The 23,910-nt window shown below is 35.8% G+C and overlaps 1 protein-coding gene and 1 long non-coding RNA gene across 2 annotated transcripts; both read left to right on the top strand.

The window, feature by feature from the left end:
- Positions 1–8,466: 8,466 nt before the first annotated feature.
- LOC132139979 (SEC14-like protein 2) lies at positions 8,467–23,853 on the top strand. Its single transcript, XM_059548722.1, has 13 exons — positions 8,467–8,619; positions 8,956–9,031; positions 12,085–12,128; positions 14,390–14,452; positions 15,036–15,224; positions 15,702–15,797; positions 15,889–15,949; positions 16,036–16,119; positions 17,523–17,629; positions 22,036–22,175; positions 22,398–22,567; positions 22,659–23,169; positions 23,339–23,853. Exons 1-12 carry the CDS (start codon positions 8,566–8,568, stop codon positions 22,760–22,762), a joined length of 1,188 nt encoding a protein of 395 aa, XP_059404705.1. The 5' UTR covers positions 8,467–8,565; the 3' UTR covers positions 22,763–23,169; positions 23,339–23,853.
- Positions 19,794–21,811, top strand: LOC132139980 (uncharacterized). The gene is made up of 2 exons (XR_009433694.1): positions 19,794–21,263; positions 21,393–21,811. It is a non-coding gene; the product is annotated as an uncharacterized LOC132139980 (long non-coding RNA).
- Positions 23,854–23,910: the final 57 nt, after the last annotated feature.

Genomic DNA, 23,910 nt, shown 5'->3' with positions numbered 1-23,910 from the left:
ACCTGCTTCAGTAATCAGGACATTAGAAGCAGATTTTCGAGATACAGACTCAAGGGAAAAAACAATATCTCAGGAGGACATTCAATTTCTTCAACAGTTGGATGAAACGACTCAACACAACAAAGAAGGACATGTGGAAATGCCCTTGCCATTCAGAGAACGTCCTCAATTACCGAACAATAAGTAACTGGCTACGGTTCGTTTGAAGCATTTGAAAAGAAAATTGGAGCGAAATCCCAAGTTCAGAGAAGACTATGTGAGATTTATGGATGGTGTCTTTGGAGATGGTGATGCCGAAGAAGCAGATTACACACCGAAAGAAGGCAACGCCTGGTACATTCCGCACCATGGGGTGTATCATCCCAGAAAGCCAGAAAAAATAAGAGTGGTATTTGACTGTTCAGCCAAATTTGAAGGTACATCTCTAAATGACCACTTACTCACAGGCCCAGACTTAACAAATGCTCTTACTGGAGTGTTGTGCAGATTTCGTGAGCATCAGATTGCAATTGTTTGTGATGTGGAAAAGATGTTCCACCGCTTTCATGTCAGTCCAGAAGATCGTGATTTCCTGAGATTCCTATGGTGGGAAAAGGGGAACACCGAAAGGGAACCCAAGGAATACCGCATGCGAGTACATATTTTTGGAGCTGCATCCTCTCCAGGTTGTGCGAACTACGGCATGAAATATCTTGCCAGCAAATATGAGAGGGACTACCCACTAGCAGCGAGCTTCATTCGCAAAAATTTATATGTGGATGATGGACTTGTAAGCGTTGATTCCATTGAGAAGGCCAACAAGTTGGTTAGTGAAGCGCAGGAAGCCTTGGCCAAGGGAAACTTGCGTTTACACAAGTTTGTGTCCAATAGCAGAGAAGTCTTGAGTGCAATTCCAGAGAGCGAACGTGCCAGTGTTGTGAAGGATGTAGGTCTGAACTACAATGAACTTCCAATGCAGAGTGTGCTGGGAGTAAAGTGGAACATAGAGACGGATACATTCTCATTCAAAGTTGACCTTAATGAAAAGGCTGCCACTCGGCGAGGAATTCTGTCAGTAGTTGCAAGTGTGTACGACCCATTAGGTTTTCTTGCTCCATATATTTTGACTGGGAAGAAAGTGCTCCAGGAGATGTGCAAACGAGGGGTAGGATGGGATGAACCTCTTCCTTCTGATCTCAAGCCAAAGTGGGATACATGGATCCATGACTTGGAGAACCTCCAAAAGATCAAAATACCAAGATGCTTCATTCCTGAAAATATGGGAAGAATCCAGAAAATAGAGCTGCATCACTTTTCAGATGCCAGCAGTGAGGGATATGGGCAGTGTTCATACATCAGGATTATTGCTGATGAACAAGTACATTGTGCACTGGTCATGGGTAAGGCCAGAGTAGCTCCTACTAAGCTTTTCAGCATACCACGCCTTGAGCTGACCGCAGCCACAGTTTCTGCAGCAGTAAGTCATGTTCTTAAGGAAGAGCTTGATCTGAAGGTAAATGAGGAGTTTTTCTGGACAGATTCCCAGGTAGTGCTAGGGTATATCAAGAACGAAGCCCGGCACTTTCATGTTTTTGTGGCTAATCGTGTGCAGAAGATGAGAGACTCTACAGATCCAAGACAATGGTTCTATGTGGAAACAAGTCAGAATCCTGCAGACTGTGCGTCTAGGGGTCTCAAGGTGGCAGACCTGATTGACTCAAGTTGGTTGATGGGTCCCAAATTCTTATGGGAACAAGAGATTAGCACTCATGAAAAATCCCCAGTGCTTCTTGTAGGTGACCCTGAGGTAAAGGTCCTGAAAACAGATGCCTGTATAAGAGGTAGCTTCCTTGAAAGACTCTCAAGATTCTCAGATTGGAAGAACAACGTATGGCTGACCTTCCAGCTGACCGAGTGGAACCCTCACCTCCATTCTCGTATTCTGGTATTGACTGTTTTGGCCCCTTCTACACAAAACAAGGTCGGAAGGAATTTAAGAGGTATGGACTGTTGTTTACGTGCTTGAGCTCCAGGGCTGTACATTTAGAGATGCTAGAAGATCTTTCCACAGTGTCATTTCTAAATGCCTTAAGATGTTTCATAGCAATCAGAGGAGCTGTGCGACAGATCAGATCCGACCAAGGCACGAATTTCGTGGGGGCTAAGAATGAGCTGGAGAAAGGTTTGAAAGATCTGGACCAAGAGAGGATATCTACATATCTTGCAAGCAAACAATGTGATTTCCTTATGAATGTTCCTGAAGCAAGCCACATGGGAGGTGTGTGGGAACGCCAGATAAGGACTGTTAGGAGTGTGATGAATGCTGTTCTGGCACAAGCTAAAGGAAGACTGGATGACACTTCATTAAGGACATTTTTGTATGAGGCAATATCGATTGTAAATAGTCGTCCGCTTACCACTAACACAATAAATGACCCAAAGAGTGCTGAGCCTTTGACGCCTAATCATCTGCTCACGATGAAGACCTCAGTGCCTCTTCCTCCTCTTGGCTAATTTGTCCGTGAAGATTTGTACGCTAGGAAAAGATGGAGGAGAGTGCAGTACTTGTCAGAACAGTTTTGGAGCAGATGGCGCAAAGAATACCTGGCCAACATAAGCCTCAGACAACAGTGGCATACGCCTAGAAGAAATGTTCACGTTGGAGATGTAGTAATTCTCAAAGACGACAATGTTCCCAGAAATGAATGGAGACTAGCTAGAGTCGTTGAGGCAAATGCAGAAGATGATGGGTTAGTGCAAAAGGTTAAACTGCAAATGGGACAAAGTAAGTTAGGAAAAAAGGGTGAGCGATTGACAAACACATCCATTTTGGAGCGTCCAATCCAAAAAATTGTAGTAATAGTTGAAAACAGCTCTTAAACTATGAGTGTAACCACAAGGATTAGACTAATTAGTTTTGACATCTAAAATAGTAAAATTCAAACGAAGGCAAAAATAATACTGTTTATGAAAGTGTAGAAAGATGAATGAAAGTTAAGTAACAGCTTATAGGAAAATTGGAGGATTTATTTTATTTGTTCAAAATATTACTGTCATAAATCCTCGTAATTTTGGTGGCAGTGTAAATGTCGCAGATATTTTTTACCTTTGAAAGGTTTTTGGTTTGTTTGTTTGTTTTGTTTTATAAATTTTGTGGTAATACTTGTGTGAAAATTGTATTGATCTACATGATAGTTTGGTAATAGTGACACCCCAGGGGGGAAAAGGAGTAATATAAGACGTATTGGTCATGTGATTTTATATTTTGCGTGCTCACCGGAAAAGGAAAAAGAAAAAAGATAAGAGAGAAACACGAGGTGTCGCACACAAATCGAAAGAGGTAAAATAGAAAGAGTGTTCGAGCAAAATTGTCTACTAATGTCTCCTGAGTCCAGATTGGAAAGCACACGGTATGTTTGTATGCATTTTGGTTATTGTTTATTTATAATTTGATGTACTGTGTACATTGATTTCAGTTTTCAGTTTCGAGTGATGTCATGGTAGAATCACTTCAACAAATTTGATTGTAATTTTGGTTTATTTTTCAGTTTTTTCACGGTGTCCATTCAATTTTTGTGATATTGAATATCATGATTCTTGAAAGGAAGACATTAAAAGATTGAAGGCATCAGTTGAAGCGTGATTTTTCTGGTCTGGAAAAAACATTCAGGAGCCGTTATACTATGGACTCACAGGATTCTAACCGTAGAGACGGAGCGGACTATTTTCTTTAGCGGAAGCAATACAATCGGGGGAGGGGGAGAGGGAGAGGGAGCGCTTCAGAACTCCTGACCTGATATTTAGATACTATATTTCAATAAATATATTTGTTTGACAGGGAAGCTGTGTGCAAACAGAAATATATATTATTTTTCAAAAATAAAAAAAAAGCATCCCAGAAAAAAGGGCAGGTGCTCAAGCCCCCTTTCATGTCTATGTGTGCACGTGCCTGCCTGAGAGTGGATGTTAAAGATGGATGGGGAGGTAGATATTCAGTATGACAGTTTTCTTTCTTTTCCTTCCTTTTATTAACACAACCAAACGTAAGACAATCAACCAAATATTACAACATGATACATTATATTTAGTAATATACAGTAGATACCATTGAATCAGACATACCAACAGTGCTAACTTTTCGATATTGTAAAAATTTAAGGTTCAAATTTATTAACAAAGCTTTTGCAAAAAGATGGATGAAATTCCTGAACCTACATAAAAAGTGTCCATATCTGATAAAACATAAAGTGAAAAAAAAATCCATTATCAAAAAATATGCATTTTGACAGTGTTTTAAAATACAACGTTATGCTTTTAAGGAATAGTGTGATTGTAGAGTTTCACACAGTCTACCCTTTCTGTGCATGCCTGCATATATCAATTTGTGTGACTGTTTACTCATATTGACTTAATCGTAAGAAGTTCTCTTTCTAGCTTGTACTTATTTGAACAATGTCTAAATCTTGGTATTACAAGTTCGTCCTGTGTCTGTTTGCCTCTTTAAGAAGTCGATTTATGTATCCCCCAATTGTAAGTGGCTTTGTATAATAGCACCTGCAATATGACTAAATGTAAATGTAAATATGTGTGCATAATTTAATACTTTACATTAGTTAAATGTAATTTAATATTAACTATATATTGATGTAGTCTCAATTTTAAATATTAGGAACAAGTAAATTGTGATTTTGATTATATATATAGCATAAAATATCAATAATATAAATGTAGTGTATAAAGATTTGGGGTCTATAAGATTTGTATATTTATTTTTAAAATAAATGAATAATTCTAGTCAGCAAGGATGAAATAAGTTGATGATAAAATGATGGTAAAGACATTTATAATATACAGAAGATATACAGAGGGCCCAGATCAATCTCTTGCAGCCAGGTAGTGTAGCATATTCATATTCATCCACACAAACTACAAGAAGCGTTAGTTTAATCCTGTGCTGTGTCCTCTGCAGGTGGAGATGGCCTGTGCTCTTCTGCTGAACTGAGACCAGCTCTGTTTGGGATCAACTCAACACATCAGGCTGTATGCTTCCTGTGAGTTTGTGAATGTGACACAGGTCACAGTTGAGGTGAGTAACACTGCTGAAGGGCTTTATCTGACAGAAGTCTTTCTTTTGCATGTGGTGTCACAGGGGAACAGTGTGTGGTGTCTTAGCTGGATCAGTGCCTGCTACACTCGTCTCCACAACAGGAAAACCAAACTTTTAAGCAGCAATGGTGTTTTCAGCATGGATAATAATAACACAAAATGTTTCTTGAACAGCAAATCAGCAATTATAATTGTTTCTGAAGATCATGTGACACTGGAGACTGGAGTAATGATGCTGAAAATTCAGCTTTGCATCACAGGACTAAATTATATATATATATATATATATATATATGTATATATGTATGTATGTTAATAAATATATATGTTGCAATAGAAGACATAATAAATGCATAAATGCAGCCTTAGTGAGCAGAAGAGATGTCTCAAAAACATAAAAAAAATCACCTGAAAAAGTGGCCTACTGCTTTCAATGATTGATTGAAAACTATTCTTGCTCTCCTATATCAGCTTCAGTGCAGAACTCCAGTCAGCCAGCAGAGGGCAGCACTGGAAAGTGTTCAGCTGTTCTCACCCACCTCCACATCCATGTGTGGAGCAGCATCATGGGAAGTGTGCAGGGTGTGCCTCAGACTGTATACAGGCAGTGGAGATTAGGACTGCTTCATTCAGCATTGTATTGTTCTTATCGTCTCACTTTCCTGATTGCAAACATGATAGCTTTTCATTAATGTCTGATCTCGATATGTCTAGATGCATATCCAGTTTTGATACTTTGAGATGAGAACATTTTAACTTTTGAGAACATAGAAACAACATGGAGGACAGAGTGTGGCATGGGCACGGTAAACCCATGTTTAAACCCAGAGCTAATGCAAAATTTCCCTGTGAGCTCGTCTGTGACCTTTACTGACAATCCTCTTATTACACAACCCCCTAGATCCAGGTGGGTCCTAAACGCACACATATATAAAAGAGATTACTGTATAGATGCAGTTGCATTTAATTTCTAAATTATTTTTACATTTGAATAAATTCCCCTTGATCAAAATACAATAAAGGGCTTGAATTTCTTATGGTTACTAATATAATGAAATATAAATAGCCTTGAAAACAACGCTTATCATTTTTGTATTTTTCTTTGTGTTGGAAACTTTGTTGAAGTTGTAGCATATGTTCTTAAATGAGTTTATTGCTCATGTTTTGGTATATTTGGATGGTTGCTTTGAACATGAAGCACCTCCAGTCTCCCGCAGTGTGACATGTTTGACCCATCTACAACATTGTAAACAACATTTGTGTAATACTTGTGTGTGCAGTTGTTATGACTTCATATTTGGGGACAACATAAAATATTGGTGCTTTTAAAATGTAATTGTCACAGGCCGGGGTGGCCTCCCCCGTGTCTCACACCACCCCTATTAAGCGTACCACCTCGAGGAGTTACCCAAAGACACCACGAGACCAGACAAGGTAATCAGTCTTAAACGTTGTATTTTATTGAATTAAAATAGGCTAAATCTTAAACTAAATAGACACAGGCTGATCCGACTCTCTTCTTCGTCAGGCTGCGTAGGAAGTTCACACAGCGGTTCCTCTTTGGGCAGCCAGAGGTAAGTAATGAAGCAGGCACTGGTAAAAGGGTTCACACAGTGATTCCTCTTCGGATGGCCAGAGGTAAGTGACGGGACAGACACTGGTAAAAGGGTTCACACAGTGATTCCTCTTCAGACAGCCAGAAGTAATGGAGCAGACCTGGTAAGAGATTCATACAGCGATTCCTCTTCGGACGGCCAGAAGTAAGTAATGAAGCAGACACTGGTAAGGGATTCACACAGCGTTTCCTCTTCGAGTCAGGGAGTCAAACAGCAATGCATGAATATTCAACAAATCCTCTTCACATCAGACAGTAATCAGGTACTCACGTCAAGGATCTTCTTTAGTGTGAACAGCTCATTAGACAGATAATGCTTCCTCTTCGAGTCAGGGAGTCAAACAGCAATGCATGAATATTCAACAAATCCTCTTCAAATCAGACAGTAAGGAGCTGCAATACTGTACAGCATACACTCAACACACAGCAGCTAGCTAATTTCAATTCGGCATTTGAGACCAGCGAGTATGCCAACTGGGGACACGAGCAGACACAAAATTATATTGTCCACACCTGTGCATGCATCCATCACTTCAAATGGTCACACGTGTTCACTTCACACTAAGCACTGCAACTCACAACAGTCCCAGCCGACTCTCTCCTCTCAATTGACGATACTGTACATCCAAAACTGTGTGGGAAGTGTACTATGAAGGCATTAGGTTTCCTAATAAAAATTACAGATGACACTTAACTGCTTGACGAAGTAACATAGATCCACTGCCTCTCTTCTTCTGTTAGCATTATCTCCCTTTATGGATCCAGATCCATCAAAACCGCCGATTTAAGGATACTTCCTCCTAAGATGCAGTCTCTCCCCGCTCTGTGTGACCCCCTCTCCACACAAACGTGTCCTTATATAATTCCTCTCCTTAACCCACTTTGAAATTCCGTTATCAAACCTTTTTTTTCTAAAAAATACATTAATCTCTCATTTACCATTCTTTCCATTAATTTGCAAATATGCGATGTTAATGCTAGGTCTATAGTTTAATGGCTTACTAGCATCTTTTCCTGGCTTCCTTATTGGGATAATTACTGCTTCTTTCCAACTTTCAGGAATTCTCCCTTCTTCCCATATTTTATTAAATAACATTAGCAATTTTTCTTTACTTTTTGTACTTTGTTTTAACATGATATAGCTTATTTAATCTTTTCCTGGCACAGTTTGTCTAGTTTTAGTTAACGCTCTTTCTACTTCTCCCATATTAAAAGGAGCATTTAGATCATCCTCAGAGACTTCCTTCTTTTTTAAAGCTTCCATATTCTTAGACTTGGTGCTCTCTCTACCTTTCTTTCCCTCCACAGATAAATTGTTTGAGCTGTGTATACTAACAAATGTATCTACCAACATCTCTGCTTTGTCTTTGTTAGTAACGGCATCTTTATCTCCATCACTTAACACAGGATAGTTCCACTCCCTTACATCCCCACTCATCTTTTTAATAAAAAAAAAGTTTGGGAACCGCTGCTATATATGTAACAAACTATCAATATATAATAACTAATAATAATAATAACAACAACAATAATTATTATTATTCATATTAATATTGTTTTATATGTAAAAGCATTATCTTCTTTCTTCCACTTAAATATTTGTAACAATCCATCAATAATTATCACATCATTAACATACTTGAACATGCTTCTACTACTAGTAATAATTATAAGCTAGTAATAATTATAATATTTTGCTGATGTGATTGTGATTTGAATGGCTGTTCCAGCAGCGCCCCCTCGCGGTAGAGACGCAGCGCAACTTGTGGGAGGGACGTGAAACATCACTGAGCGCTCTCAGTCCCTCTCAGTATCTGACTCCAGCTGGGTTTTTTTACAGCTATTTCTGGTGCACTCGTGGCGACATGAGCGGAAGAGTCGGAGATCTGAGCGTGAAACAAGCCGACGCTTTGGCACAGGTGAATTATTCCCTTTCTGTTCCTCTAAAGGGTAGGTTGTAAATTTAATTGCTCCGGGATTTTGGAATGTAATATTTTCCCGACCAGAGAGGCCAAACACACACCGCAGATGAAAACAGCCGAATCACGGTCGTTTAGAATGCAGAATGGATATACTCTTCTAAGAGTATAGAAGTGTTAGTTAATCGCTCTTTTGCTGAGTTGTGTAAATGACTTAACTAGTGAAGTTTGCAGTGGTGCCAGCACGTGAATAGATGCATGCAATGTTGCATGCATGTGTGTGCAACTTCTTACTCTGAGTCTGACATTGCATAATTATTCATCTGTTTTCTTAAGTTTCGAGAAAATGTTAAGGATATTCTACCCCAGTGTCCATCCCAGAGTGACCACTTTCTGCTCCGATGGCTGAGAGGTGAGCTTCTTCACTCACATTCATGATGCACAATGGACAGTTTGTATGTTAAATATTAATTTCCTAATAATAGAATATAATCTTGTGGAATGACACTATTAATCTATAATGACAAATATTAAATACAATTTTCTAAACTGATACCACTTAAAGAATAGTATTTTATAAAATAATAAAAGATAGAATTTTACAGAATGATCATACTTCTAGAATAGAAAAAAATATATATATAACATTTTATCTCATAGAATACAATCTTTTGAAAGGATACAGTCTATAGAATAGAATCAGTTTTTTTTGTAAAACACAATTCAGATGAGATTCTAGAATGAGATGTCATGTTCAGACAGGGTAAATCAGTGTAATCGGATCAATTCTGCGTCTGTCTGCAGTCAGGAACGGGGAGGATGAGCTCAGAAAGTCCTGGGACTCACAATACATGATAGATTAGGCCTTCATGCATTGGTCTGGTTAGAACGGTTCTAAATTAGTTTGTTCGTTCACTTATTTTAAATCTTTATGGCCATTTTATTTATGAATAGAAAGCACACACTGAAAAAGAAAAGGTTTGTAGATTTAGCTGGAACATTGAGTATTTAAAGTTTTTAAGTTCCTGTAAGTTTATCTTCTGTTGGAAGCTGTTTCAGATAAAGCATCTGCTAAATGCATAAGTGTAAATGTTCTCTAAACTTTTAGCTGACCCTTCAGAGTGGCATTTGGACACCTCGTTCTTGGGTTTTGACAAAGGCTGTTTTGTGTTTCTGAGCAGAGCTGAATGCAGCCAGTCTTCTGCAGGGATTTCTTGGCACCAGACAGATAGCAGTCCAGATTTAATGCAGGATTACTGATGTAATCGATTAATTATATTCAGATAAACAATGACACCATCTAGCATGCCTGATGGAAAGTTGTGAATGTGATGAATCACGACTGTGCATGTTTTTCTTCTAAGGGATCTGGGTTATTCATATATGTGACTCTGGAGCACAAAACCAATCTTCAGTCGCTGGGGTATAGTTGTAGCAATAGCCAAAATACATTGTATGGGTCAAAATGATTAATTTTTTGTTTTATGCCAAAAATAATTAGGATATTACATAAAGATCAAGTTCCATGAAGATATTTTGTAAATTTCCCTCTGTAAATATATTAAAACTTAATTTTTGATTTGTAAAATGCCTTGCTAAGAACTTCATTTGGACAACTTTAAAGGCGAATTTTTTTGCACCCTCAGATTCCAGATTTTCAAATAATTGTATCTCAGAAATTGACCCCTGTGACTGGTTTAGTGGTCCAGGGTCACATATGTACTTCTGCATACCTGTATCGTCATCTTTTGTGCTGCGTTAGAGACTGTTGTCACGGCAAATTTGTTAATAAAGGCTGTAGTGTCTTGCAAGTGTTGATATGATAAACACTCATTTGTGAAATACATCACTGAGGTCTGCAGTGATGTGATACGAGTTCACTGCTGTATAGCATCGAGTGCACAGGTACTGCTGTTGATGCACTTACAGAGATGCATACACTACTGTTCAAAAGTTTAAGATCAGTAAGATTGTTTTGTAAGAAATTAATACTTTGCATAAATTGATCAAAAGTGATGGTAAAGAAATGTATAATGTTACAAAACATTTCTATTTCTAAGTAAATACTGTTCTTTTGAACCTTCTCTTCATCAAAAAAGAAATGTATCACCGTTTCCACAAAAAAATAAGAAGCACAACTGTTTTCAGCATTGATTTATAATAACATTCGTGACACTTTAGACTGGAGTAATGGCTGCAGAAAAAATTCAGCTTTGCATCATAGAAATAAATTTAATTTTAAAATATATTCCAATAGAAAACAGTCAAAAATCACCACCTGAAGTTGACTGCTGCTTTAAATGAAAGAATTAACTTGCCTTTGAATGGCAGTGTATGTAACTTTGTAACGGCTGTAGAGGTTTGATTGATGCTAAATAAGTCAAATATCACTTCTGTTTTTGCTTAAACTAATAGGAATTTGAACAAAGCCTTAATCTCAAGATGCACATCTCATCCTGCACTATTTGTGCAACAAACATGAATAAGCAGTATCTATTAATTTTTCCAAGCGATTAGACTTGTTGCCCTAATTGTAGACAATAAAATGGGTTTTATTGTTATTATGATTACTATAATTTCTACTACTGAGTTTGTCTTTGCTGCTGCTGATAAAAAAAAAAACGAACTAAATTACTAACTAACTAAATAAATCTATTTAGTTTGATAAATGTTGTATTTAAGAAGAGAAGGCACTGTATCCACCATTAAAATTCTTCATAAGGAAGCGATTGATATCCGTTCCACAAAACACTGAGCGCTTTTGTCAGTTGTGTCACATAATCTTCTTTATGTGTATTAAATACTTATGTATGACTCCATGTCTGACTAATTCTGGGTCAGCCGTGTCTTTAGGCCAGTCAGGTACAAACAAGTGTGAGTAGATGATAATAAAACTAATCCACTGACTGTGGAAATGAAATTGGGTTGGGTTGAATTTGCAATTATTATATTTTTTGGTAATACTTGTTTGAGGGTAGGCTTTCCCCTAGTCTGTCTACATGGGGATATGTTGAAGGTCAGCAGCACATTGTGGCCTACCCAGTCTGCTCATGGGCCTGCAGTTCTGCAAACTTTCCTTCTCAACTGAACAGTTAATCTGTTACCCAATAGTAACTTTTAGTGGCACATGGCTTCCAGTTATGTGCAGGTTATCTTGAGCGAGTTAAGTTACCTAAAAGCTTGTCTTGTGGAGTAAGGATATTGAGGAAAGTCATGTGCACTGCTTGTTTGCTCTTTATACTGTGAGTGTGCCACTTTATTAATGGATTTTGTCTGTGTGCAAGATTTGTGGTCAAAGATTAGTGCTGGAAACTGAAGGTTTGTAAGTTCAAACCCTGCAACACACTTAAGCTTCCTGTAATAGATTAGTTATAATGGATGAAAAACAGTAACGTTTAGTACATTATATTTCTCTCTTCATTTTTAAACTAATCTTCATTGCAACTTGTTTTTCTTGCTTTACAGCTAGAAATTTCAATCTACAGAAAGCCGAGGCCATGCTGCGCAAGGTATCACATATTCTATTTTTTTTTTCTTTTTTTTTTTAGTATTTACACTAATGTTCAAAGTTTGAGATCAGTAAGATATAAAACAATATATATATACACACGGTATATTAACTATTTTAATATTTATTTTAATATTTCTTCTAATATGCCAAGCTGATTTTTTTTATTATTAGTTCAAAATAATTGTGCTGCTAAATGAAGTGTGAAAGTGATTTTTTTTTTTCAGGATTTGTTGATGAATCAAAAGTAAATCTCTGGATTCATGAGCCTGTCCTCCAACAAAAAAAACGACCATATAGGTTGTTTGTGCAAGCACCTTATTACGACCTATATTCACGTTTTAAAGTTAAGCGGCCTCTAGCGGGCGTAAAAATAATGACAGTATCGCGTTGCGTCTGTCATCATGAAATGACGTATAACGTCATTACCAATCAAAACGCACGTTTATTTAAATGCAATGTGTGGACTTTTAAACTGATCTCACAGTAATTCGTACATATTTTACTAGGTGGCTTATTCGTTCGAACGACCACACCTAACCCCACTCCTAAACCTAACCCTCACAGAAATCATGCTAAATTATGATTTATTGAGCATATATATTTTACGTGCAACTCCGTTCTCTGGGATCGAACCCAAGATAGCATGATTGCATATCAAGGTATAACGCACTAATCTATCAACTGAGCTACACGAAACAAAATCAGAGTGCAAATAAAAGAGTACAAAACATTAATATGCCGATAGGGGCGCATATATTGTAGTATATGCTCTGATGGGTCATATTTCTGGGATTTGGACAAACGACCTATACGAGCGTATTGTCTGGAGGACAGGTTGGGATTCATACAGTGTGATGAATTTGGGTGTGACTGACCTTCATGATACCAGGCTTTATGTCAGTGTTTGGTGTACACTCCCCAGAGGCTTCAAACAACTAGTTGAATAACACTATGTAATATGATCTCACTAATATTAGGCCCTGTTGAATTTCAAAGGGAGAATCGCTGATTTAGTTCATCACTCACAGCATCAGTTTATTGTTGTGTGATAAAAAAACAACCATATATTTTAAGAAAGTCTCTTATTCTCAACAAGGGTGCATTTATTTGATCATAAATACAGTAAATAACAATATTGTGAAGTAGTATTACAGTTTAAAATAATTGTTTTAAAATGAAATTTATTCCTGTGAAGGCAAAGCAGAATTTCCACTCTTCAGTGTCACAAGATCCTTCAGAAATTATTCTAATATGCTTATTTGCTGCTGAAACATTTCATTATTATTATTATCAGTGTTGAAAACAGTCATATTGATTATTATTTTGTGGAAACCATGATACACTAACATTCAAAAGTTTGGGGTAAGATTATTATTATTATTAATAATAATAATAATATTCATTTTGTTTAGCAAAGACACATTAGCACATTAACCAAAATTAATGACTGTAAAACATGCTATAGAATATTTTATTTCAAATAAATGCTATTACTTTACATTTTGTATTCATAAAACTGTCTTGGAAAACATGTATGATGGTTTTCAATGTTGATAATAATAATTTTTTTTTTCTTGAGCAGCAAATCATCATTTTAAAATGATTTCTGAAGGATCATGTGACACTGAAGACTGAAATGATGCTGAAAATAAAATGGAAAAAAATGTTTTTACTGTATTTTAGGTCAAATAAATGCAACCTTGGTGTGCATAAGAGACTTCATTCTTTTGAGTTTTTATTATTGCAGACTTGGCAACATGTTTTTACTTGACTTAAAATTATATTATTAATCCAGAGTAATAATAACATAAGTATTCATTTTCTGTTCAGTTCATCTTTGAACAGAATGTGATAAAGATAGCAGTTCTGCAGTGAAGTGTGCTTTTCAGGTTTTAATTCAGGAGCGATGAGTCACGTCACTGTCTAATCACAGCTTATGGGTGATTACACCCTGATCATTCTGTGCTATTGGGTGTTCAGAGTGCTGCTTGCTTTCCCATTGTGTGAGTGATGCTTGTGTAGTTCATGTTTTTTTTTTATTACAGACATTTTCTTGCCATCTTGTATATCTGAACTCTGTTACAGCATTGATTGAACCTCAGCTCAAAGCACAGCAGTATCTTATACACAGAGACTCATGGTGGCAAATTATGTTCAGTCCGAACTGATAACACTGTTAAACTTTGCTGTGGTGAAGGTTTTAGTTTTTGAGCAAAAACACTGGCATGTTTTTAATCACGTGTTGCTTTTCCTGCACAGCACGTGGAATTTCGGAAACACTTGAAAGTTGACACCATCACTACAGAGTGGCAGGTGCCAGAGGTATGACACACCCATTTAATGATTACATATCTAACATATCTCAACTTTTTAATATTTTGCAGTTACACTACTCTCAAAGTAGTTTGAATAAATAAAAATAAATTATTTTTGAAAGAAGATTTTTTTATGGTCACCAGTCAAAAAGAGTAATATGTTGTGAAATAGTATTAAAATATTTCTGTATTATTATATATTAATTACTTAAGATATAATAATAATAATAATACATAATAATTAATTACCTATTTTCTGTTTTTATATAGTTTCCTTTATTTTTTTTCTGTAATTGCAAAGCTGAATTTCATTAGTCTTTTGTGTCTAGTAATGAACAGGTGTTAATGAACAGGCTGTTGTCCCTTTAAGACTTCTATGCATATGACCTCTATTATGATTGGCTGACCTACTCTTGCTCATTATAAACATGGCCGTTTCTTAATGAAACTTTTTTTTGTTAGTTTTAGTAAATATTTTGCATAAAGTGGGAAAGGATTTTGCAATGCTGATGTTGAATGTATATACATCACGCTCTCCTGTTTTCTATGATGTGTCCCAGTTTAATTTTATGATTTACTCTTGTGCTTAGGTGATAGCCAGGTATCTGTCTGGTGGCATGTGTGGCCATGACCGTGAAGGGAGCCCCATCTGGTATGACGTCATCGGACCTTTGGACCCTAAGGGTCTGATGCATTCAGTATCCAAGCAGGACTTAGTCAAGTCTAAAGTCAGAGACTGTGAGATTCTGCAGAAAGATTGTGACTTACAGAGCGAACGGGTAAGTGTGCATCTGTGAAAAGCGATGAGGAATAGTTTTGGGAGTGTATGTAAAGTTTTTTGGGGGAAAACAATACTTTTGTGGACAATTTTGAACGTAAAAGGATTAACATATAATTTTTCCTCCCACTTTATTATTTTTTTTGTATCACCATGTCCCTATAGACATTAGTTGCATGCCATGTGACTATTAACAAACATCAGAGAACAGTAAATATGTGAACATATTGTTAAATTATTGAAACATTAGCCTAAATTCTCAGAGTGTACAGCAAATAAATATTTTAATTCTAAAGACTCCAGGGTGTTTTTACAATCAAAACAAATTGGAGCAAAAATCTGGGCAAAAGTTGCATTGTTTATTCCAGTCTCAAAATGAACCCTCACTGAAGAACTGAGGTTATGATGAATTATATCATGGCTTAATGTGTGTATTTAATAGTTAATGTCTGTCTGCTTTCTCTTTTCTCCCTCTCAGTTGGGTAGGAACATTGAGGCAATTACTATGATCTACGACTGTGAAGGTCTGGGAATGAAGCACTTATATAAGCCTGCTATAGAGACTTATGGAGAGGTGTGTTTTTTATGTGTTTCTTGATTTTTAATATATTATTGGTTCTTTCAGTTGCATTTGACTCATTTATGTCTTTAATGTTCTTTCACAGGTTCTCACTATGTTTGAAGATAACTATCCAGAGGGACTCAAGAGGTTATTTGTCATTAAAGGTCAGTAGTATCTTCAAAACTTTCTCAGTTATTAGTTAGCAAAATATATACCGCTTTTGAAATATTTACCACTGTTTCTGTTGCAGCACCCAAACTGTTTCCTGTGGCTTACAATCTGGTGAAACATTTTTTGAGTGTGGACACTCGCCGTAAGGTCATCGTACTGGGATGTAAGTGAACACGCATATCTTAATGTGCTAATGTCTTTTCAGGGTTCTTACACAGTATGGAAAAGTATAGAATTTGATTTTAGTAATATCTAGGTCTGGATAAATATGAAAAAAAGAAAACAGAGATTGAAAAATATTTGTGTTCCCAAACTGTTGCCCCATATAAAGTTGGGAATTTCTAAAAATAAATAAAGTTTACACGGTTGGTTATGTGAGAGTAAACAGTTGAGAGAAAAACGGGTGCATGCCTGTATATTAGATGTGTGTCTTAAAGTGACAGCAGACTAATTGTACTAAACATGCTGCTGCTGGTCATTAAAGGGATAGTTCACGCAAAAATGAATATTTTGTCATTATTTACTTACTCTCATGTCGTCCCAAACCTGCATTAATTTCCTTTTTGTGCTGAGCACAAAAAATATATATTTTGAAGAATGTGGTAAGCCAAATCAATGCTGGTTTTCACTGACTTTGCTAGTAGGGAAAAAATACTACGGAAGTCACTGGGTATCAGCATCTCTTTGGTTACCCACATTCTTCAAAATAACTTTTGAGTTTAACAGAAGAAAAAACTAACTTGAGAGTAATTACATGACAGTAATTGCACTTTTGGCTGAACAATATTTCATAAATGGCTTTAAAATTCAACTGTTTTTATGAATTTTATATTCTGACTATGTATGCTATTATGTTGCCAAATAATTGCTGTAATGATATACGCATTAGGGTTGGGAGATATGGCAAAAATATCATAACACAATTTTTTTTCAGGAAAATCACAGTTTATGATTTCATCACGATTCTTTGTCATATTGTTTTTAGTATTTTGCAAGTTTTCTAAGAGGTACAGCCAAACTAGTTTCCCTGTTGTATTCATCACACTTTTTCAGAGAAATTCCCACATAACCTGCAGTTTTCAGATCGTTCAGCTAAATCTAAATGCATTTTGGTGGAAAATTTTGCTAATATCTTTAGCTGACAGATTAGCTGGGTTGTTTCCTAAAGCAATATTGTGTGTTTTTCATCTTGATCGTCTGTGTACTGTGTATTTGACATCCTGTCAGTTACCACAGACGATAATTTCAACTCATCATTTGGTGTGTATAAACAAAAAACACACGTGTTTACAGTAAATTACTAGCTACAGCTACTTCTGTTAAAAAAATCACTTGCTTATTCTCCATTTGAATTATTTGCAGTAAGTGTGTTTCCCCGTATTTGGGTTAAAATGCTGAGAGTCGAAATACAGAAGTGCATAGACATTAGGTTGAAAAATAAACCTAGAATATTAATTTTTTAGATATTTGTTAGTACCCAGAGCACAGCTGCCATCCAGATGTTTGACATAAGTCATGTTTTCACACAAATGCATTTTATCATTAAGCTTCTGTCTGTCTCCTCAGCAAACTGGCAGGAGGTTTTACAGAAATACATCGACCCTGAAGAGCTCCCAGCGCACTATGGAGGCAAACTGACTGACCCTGACGGTGACCCCAGATGTAGAACCAGGGTGAGAAAGAAACAAAGAGCACCAATCATGCTAAGTGATGTTGACTTGTTAACGAGGTCATGTTAACTGTAACTAAACCTAGATTTCTTCTTTCAGTTAAAGTGGAATGACGCTGCGAAAACCACATGAGAATTAGTCAGCAGTTTCCGTTTCATGAACCTTGAGGTCTAACCCATGTGCAAAACCGACATTCTTGATTGACATAGAGCATCCATCTCATACTTCACTCTGAAATCAGCGGTGAAGTAATACAGGATTCTTGATTTTAGCAATGTGAAGTATTTTTAGTTTGATTGTTGATTGAACTGTTCTTACATCTAACATCGAAAATGAGCTAAAATTGGTAAAATACTAAGAGTTTTCAGAGAATGCGTTTGGAATTAAGATACATTTTTCATATCCAGTTATGTTTATATTTTCAAGTAGTTCTTGATTTAAGTATAAATCTGTAGATAGCAACATTTAGTAAGGTTTATTCTTGATTGATACCATAAAAAAGGAGGAAGAAAACTATAAATATTAACTGATTCTCTCTACGGTTTTGCATTTCATGTACATTTATTTTTGTTTTCTATGGAAGCACCATTTCTGGCACCCAATACAAAAAAAAAAAAGAAAAGTTTTATCTCACATCTGTCAACCTCAAGTTAACTTCTGCAATTCTGACTTTTTCCCAGAAGTGTTTATGTCTCTCAAATCTGTATTATATCTTCCAGTTCTGAGTTTACATCTCGCAGTTCTAACGTTCCTCTCAGAATTTCAATAAAAAGTATAAATGTTAAGATGTAAACTCATAATTTCAATAAAAATGTTTAAATTGTGAGATTAAAAGTCACAGTGACATTTTGTTATCTTGTGATGGAAACAAGCTTCCGTAGTTTTCAGTATGTTTAGATCTTTATCTAAATGTTTCTATAAATTGAAAACAAAAAAGCTTAATCAATTTGACACTGTTTCTGCAGGGTCCAAAATTAACACTCACCAACCATCAGCATGTGAGTTAAAAATGAGATTTTTAAAAATTGCTAAATAATTTATGGTTTAATCCACGATGTAAAAGAGATACAGTTGGAGTACTAATTCCAGTTACCAAGTAATGCAAAATCCAGTTTCATAGCCAAGGGGGTTTTTTTGACTGTTTGTATGTTGCTTGTTTCCTGCTCATCTAGTTTCATAGAAAAGTGCTTAACAACTCTGAATTTGTTTATTTGCCTATTTAGTTCAAACCTAAAGGAGCTTCTTGTCCTTGCATCAGTAAACCCACATCATTTAGCAATAGGAACATATTCAGCCTGTTGCCTCACAACCTCCTTCTAGATGTATTTTTAGTGTCTAATGGTGTCTCAAATCAACAGAGGGGTGGAATAGCTGTCAAATGGTTGTTTATATATATCGGTTTATGATTCCAAAACATTATATATTTCTTTATGACACACTTGATACCATGTGGTGTAATCTGGACGAGAACCCGTTGGATTGGTTCACTGGTTATTGCATAAGCTGATTATTCGGTTGATCTGCTGGCAAGGTTGCAGCTTTGGAGCGCATGACATGACTAATCTTCCCCTCCAATCTGTCAAAGCATTGTGGATATGAGTTTGTTTGTGATAAATCCTAAATGTGAAGAGCAAAGGGCTGTTATGACACTGACACATGAAAAGCACCCTGTCAAACGGACATACAGTGCTTATTTAACCCTATGGTACTGTCAAAACAAATAATAATTATACTTTTTAATGAAATTATGTACACTATTTAATTTCAGTGCCAGTTATCCTGTAATATTTCATTTATTTGTATCTAAATAATGCAGCATTTATTTCTTTTAGAATTTAGATCATAAGTGTGACTATTTTTTAAGAGAATAGTTCACCCAGAAATAAAGAATTTGCTGAAAATGTATTCCCCCTCTGACTGTCCAAGATGTAATTGAGTTTGGTTCTTGACTGGAACAAATTCTGGAGAAATGTAGCATTGCATTACTTGCTCACCAACAGATCCTCTGCAGTGAATGGGTGTCGTCAGAATGATAAAGCTGATAAAAACATCACAATAATCCACACTCCAGTCCATCAATTAACATCTGAAGTGATAAAAAAATCTGCATGTTTGTAATCAACACATTCATCATTAATAGCTAATACTGTATATAACTGTATATAACCACCTATAATATTGTAATATTGCGTAAGGCTGAGTACATTTTCAACACATTTTTTCACTATTCTTTTAAGACCATTTGGCCTTTTCTAATAATGTCCATGATTCGTTTTTGTGTGTTTATATAGCAAGTGTCTCAAAATTCAACTAAAATCAGCAAAGACCACCACAGGGTTACATTTCTGTTTCCAAAAATAATTCTGTGCTAGTGGAGATGTAGGATTTAAAATACAAATCACATTCAAAGTTCTGAACTGAGGCATTTTTGTGTATGTATGTAGATACACAGGTAAAGCTGCTGCCCCCTTCAGGACTGGAAGTGCTAAAAAAAACCTCGGAAGACTTTGTGAACTCTCAAAGTAGACTGATATTTAGTTATTTAGTTACAAATATTCATTGGAGTCTTTGTTGGACTGTGATATCGCACAAAGTCAAATAAATGTTTGTCTAGAGAGCTGAACTGAAGATTGTTTATTTTGTCTTAAAGAGAGTTAGAGTGCTTGTTTTTCCACTGCTATGACAAATGGACGGCAATTTCCTTGCCTATTAAAACTGTAATTAACCTTAATGAAAACCAGAGCACTTCCTTCATGGGAAAATCGCTAAAGGGAGACAGATCAAGTACACAAGAAGGAGCTGTTTGTATGAATGAGCACAGATGGAGTCATTGCATGTTTAAATGACATGTCACACAAATCACAGGCTTCTATTGTAATGTCTTTACACAAGACTGTTTTATTGAGAGAATAAAGCAATTTTGGCTGAATCCCAATACACATGCTTCTACTACACCTTCCAAAGATATGTGCTTTTGAGTATGTAAAAAGATGCTATATGCCAGTTTTGGGACGTATACTGATAAAATTGTCTTGATTCAACATTTCAATGTTTTGCATGTAAATATTAGCATCTCAATATATTCCTGTATTCATTAAATTCAATCACCTTTACCTAAAATCAACTTTAAAAAAAGTTGAACATTTATTTTTCATTATGTGACATTTCTGAATGAAATCGAATATTCAACAATAACAAAAATAAGAAAAGACTAGATTTTATCCATCTTCATTTGTATTACACTATGTTTGGCTGGTAAGTTTTTTTTTTAAATGTTCACCAAGTTTGCATTTATTAAGTCTACAAAAGTACAGTAAAATTTGTATTGGAATATAATTTAAAATCAGATGTATTCCTTTGATGTCAAAGCTGAATTTTCAGCAGCAATTACTCATGTCACATGATCCTTCAGAAATTTGATGTCCCAGACATATTTCTTATTATTATAACAGTTAAAATCAGTTGTAGTGCTTTATAGTTTTGTGGAAACTATTATTTTTTTCAGGATTTTGTGCTGTTTTATAAAATGTAACATGATAAATTTCTTTACTTTAAATTTTAAAATTTAATGAATCATTGTTGAACTAAAGTATAAATTCCTTAAAGAAAATGACTTGACCCCAAACTATCGAACATTGTATTGTATTATATTATATTATATTATATTATATTACATTACATTACATTACATTACATTACATTATATTATATTATATTATATTATATTATATTCCGTCCATGCACCTTATTTGGGATGCACTAATAGTATGCGAATTGGCATTTAATACATTGAGTTACTGAATATGAAGTATTGTCTTTGATTTCGAGTGTCTAAATGTGTTTCTGTGTATGAAAATAATAGTGCATTATTTTGAATGATACACTTTTTCTCAACCAACATCTTTATATTTGAGTCTGTGACTCCAGACAACGTGACCTTAACTCTTTATAAAGTGTCTGATGTTTATGCTGTCAAGTTTGTTTTCTTACTGGATTCAGTGACGATTTATTTTTATTTCTGTATTTTATTGGATTTTGAGCTCATGAAAATAAATAAAACACAAACACATCTGCAGTCTGTAATACTGCAACATTTTTCTCTTTAAGCTTCATGTAGGATAATGAATCTCAAACAGTGCATGTAAAGGGAGTTTGTGTTCCTTATTAAAAGCCACTTTGATTTGGGCTGCTTTCCTGTCTGTTTTTTTCCTGTTTCCTTATTTCCCATAAAATGCTTTACTAATGTTTAAATGTCAGGCTTTTATCTTTCGCACTCATGATGCTTCTGTAAGTTTCATCCTCTTTTGTGATTTATTTATTTTTGAATTTTCTGATTCATTATTACCAACTCTTCTCAGCCAACTACATGTTAAACGAAGGTTTCTGTATTTATTTATTTATTTTTTCAGATTACGCTCGGATCAGAGATTCCCAAGACCTACTATGTTCAAGACTCCATTAAAGTGGACTATGATCAGTGTGTGACTATTGGCCGTGGCTCATCTCATCAGGTGGAATATGAGCTACTTGCACCAAACTGTGCACTAAGGTGATCTAATGCTAATACTACACAGAAGCACTCTCTGATACTAATTACAGATACTGATCATAACATCAAAGGTGCTTTAAACAAAGCAGCAAGAATCTCTGCATGGGACATGCATTTGGGTTTACTAACATTGGGTCTGTTGGCATTCCTTTAAAAGGATTTGGATGTGAGAGTGTGAGCTTGTGAGCTTTTCAGTACTCTATTCAATGGTCTCCTCATCAGATGGCAGTTCACCTGTGATGGTGCCGACATAGGTTTCGGTGTCTATATGAAGAAGAAGATTGGAGAGTGGATTAAGGCTAGCGAAATGAAGGAAGTTGTGCCAAATCAGCGTTACAACGCACACCTGGTACCCGAGGACGGATCCCTCACCTGTCCAGAACCAGGAGTGTGTAAGTACATCCTTACAGACTTCATTTTATATCACTAATTGACATGAAAATTAAATGTGCATGTGGATTTACTGTATTTTGTTTTATTCAGATGTACTGCGATTTGACAACACCTACAGCATCTTCCAGTCCAAAACGGTCAGCTTCACAGTGGAGGTCCTCCTGCCCAGTCAAGTCAACCAATCAGAACGTTAGATATTATAGCAACAAGCAAGCGGACAACTAGGTTATGAAACAGTTTAGGAATGACGACATCTTATACAGTTTATCTGCTGTGGTAAATGAAGGAAAATATTATAATAACAGTGCTCTCAAAAACGAGAGTATGTAATTGAACTGACCAATCAATGCATTAAAATGGTAGGATAAAATTACACTTCAGTGATTGACGTGCAATAAGAGACTGTATCTTCCACTGACATATCTGGATCCTGACTCTGATGCCAGTGTGATTCTTTACATTTGTTTCTCTGAGATGAATATATTATCAAGTTCATTTGTCATATATATTAATGAAGTGCCATTCATTTATCCGTGGCTTAAGTGTAACAACTGTGCTGCAGTTTACTAGACTGAAACTGTCTTGGTATGTATTCAGGGGCGTCGGACTGGGGGTAAAACCAGTACTGATTACCAGGGCCCCAAAGGAAGAGAGGGGAAAAGTCTGGAATATATATTTTCAAGTGTGGGGGGTGGGGGGGGGGGGTCATCAGGACTGCCTATGCATAGGGCCCGGGATCTTGTGCAGCGCCCCTGTATGTATTATTTGAGCTTGCCCTCTTTATGATTGTCTTAACTCATGTTGTTGAACTTATTTTCTCTTTTTTAGTTTAGTTTTTTTTTTGATAATGAGTTCAGATGATGAGGCTGCACACATTTCCCTCAGAATGTGGTAAGAGGTTAAATTATTAAATACTTTTATGTTATTGACGCACACAACCGTTTGAAATACTTTGTTTACAAAGAGCATTTGACTCGATACAGAATATGATATTGACATCATGGGTGGTTTGCCTTTTTTTATCCTACTTTTTATTATTATGATTATTATTATTTAACTAATTGATGTCTTAGTAAGGAGATTTTATACCTCAGGTCCTTGTGTTTACAGTAACAGTGCTCATATTTAATTCCAGCAATATGTCAGTGTCTTTCTAGGATGACCACATTGTATTTTTTCTCATTCCCATGTCTCTTTTTGATTTTGTAATATTGATGTAATTTATGAGTGATATTATATTGATTTGAATTGATTTACTAATTAAATATATACATTAGCAAAAACTGTCTCAGATTATTTTTTCTTGTCTTTCTGAACTACATTAATGTCTACTTGCAAACGA

This window comes from Carassius carassius, chromosome 4 (assembly GCF_963082965.1).
Source record: "Carassius carassius chromosome 4, fCarCar2.1, whole genome shotgun sequence".
NCBI classification, from domain to species: domain Eukaryota; kingdom Metazoa; phylum Chordata; class Actinopteri; order Cypriniformes; family Cyprinidae; genus Carassius; species Carassius carassius.
Note: the sequence above shows the minus strand (reverse complement) of the source record. Positions and strands in the feature narration are given on the sequence as shown.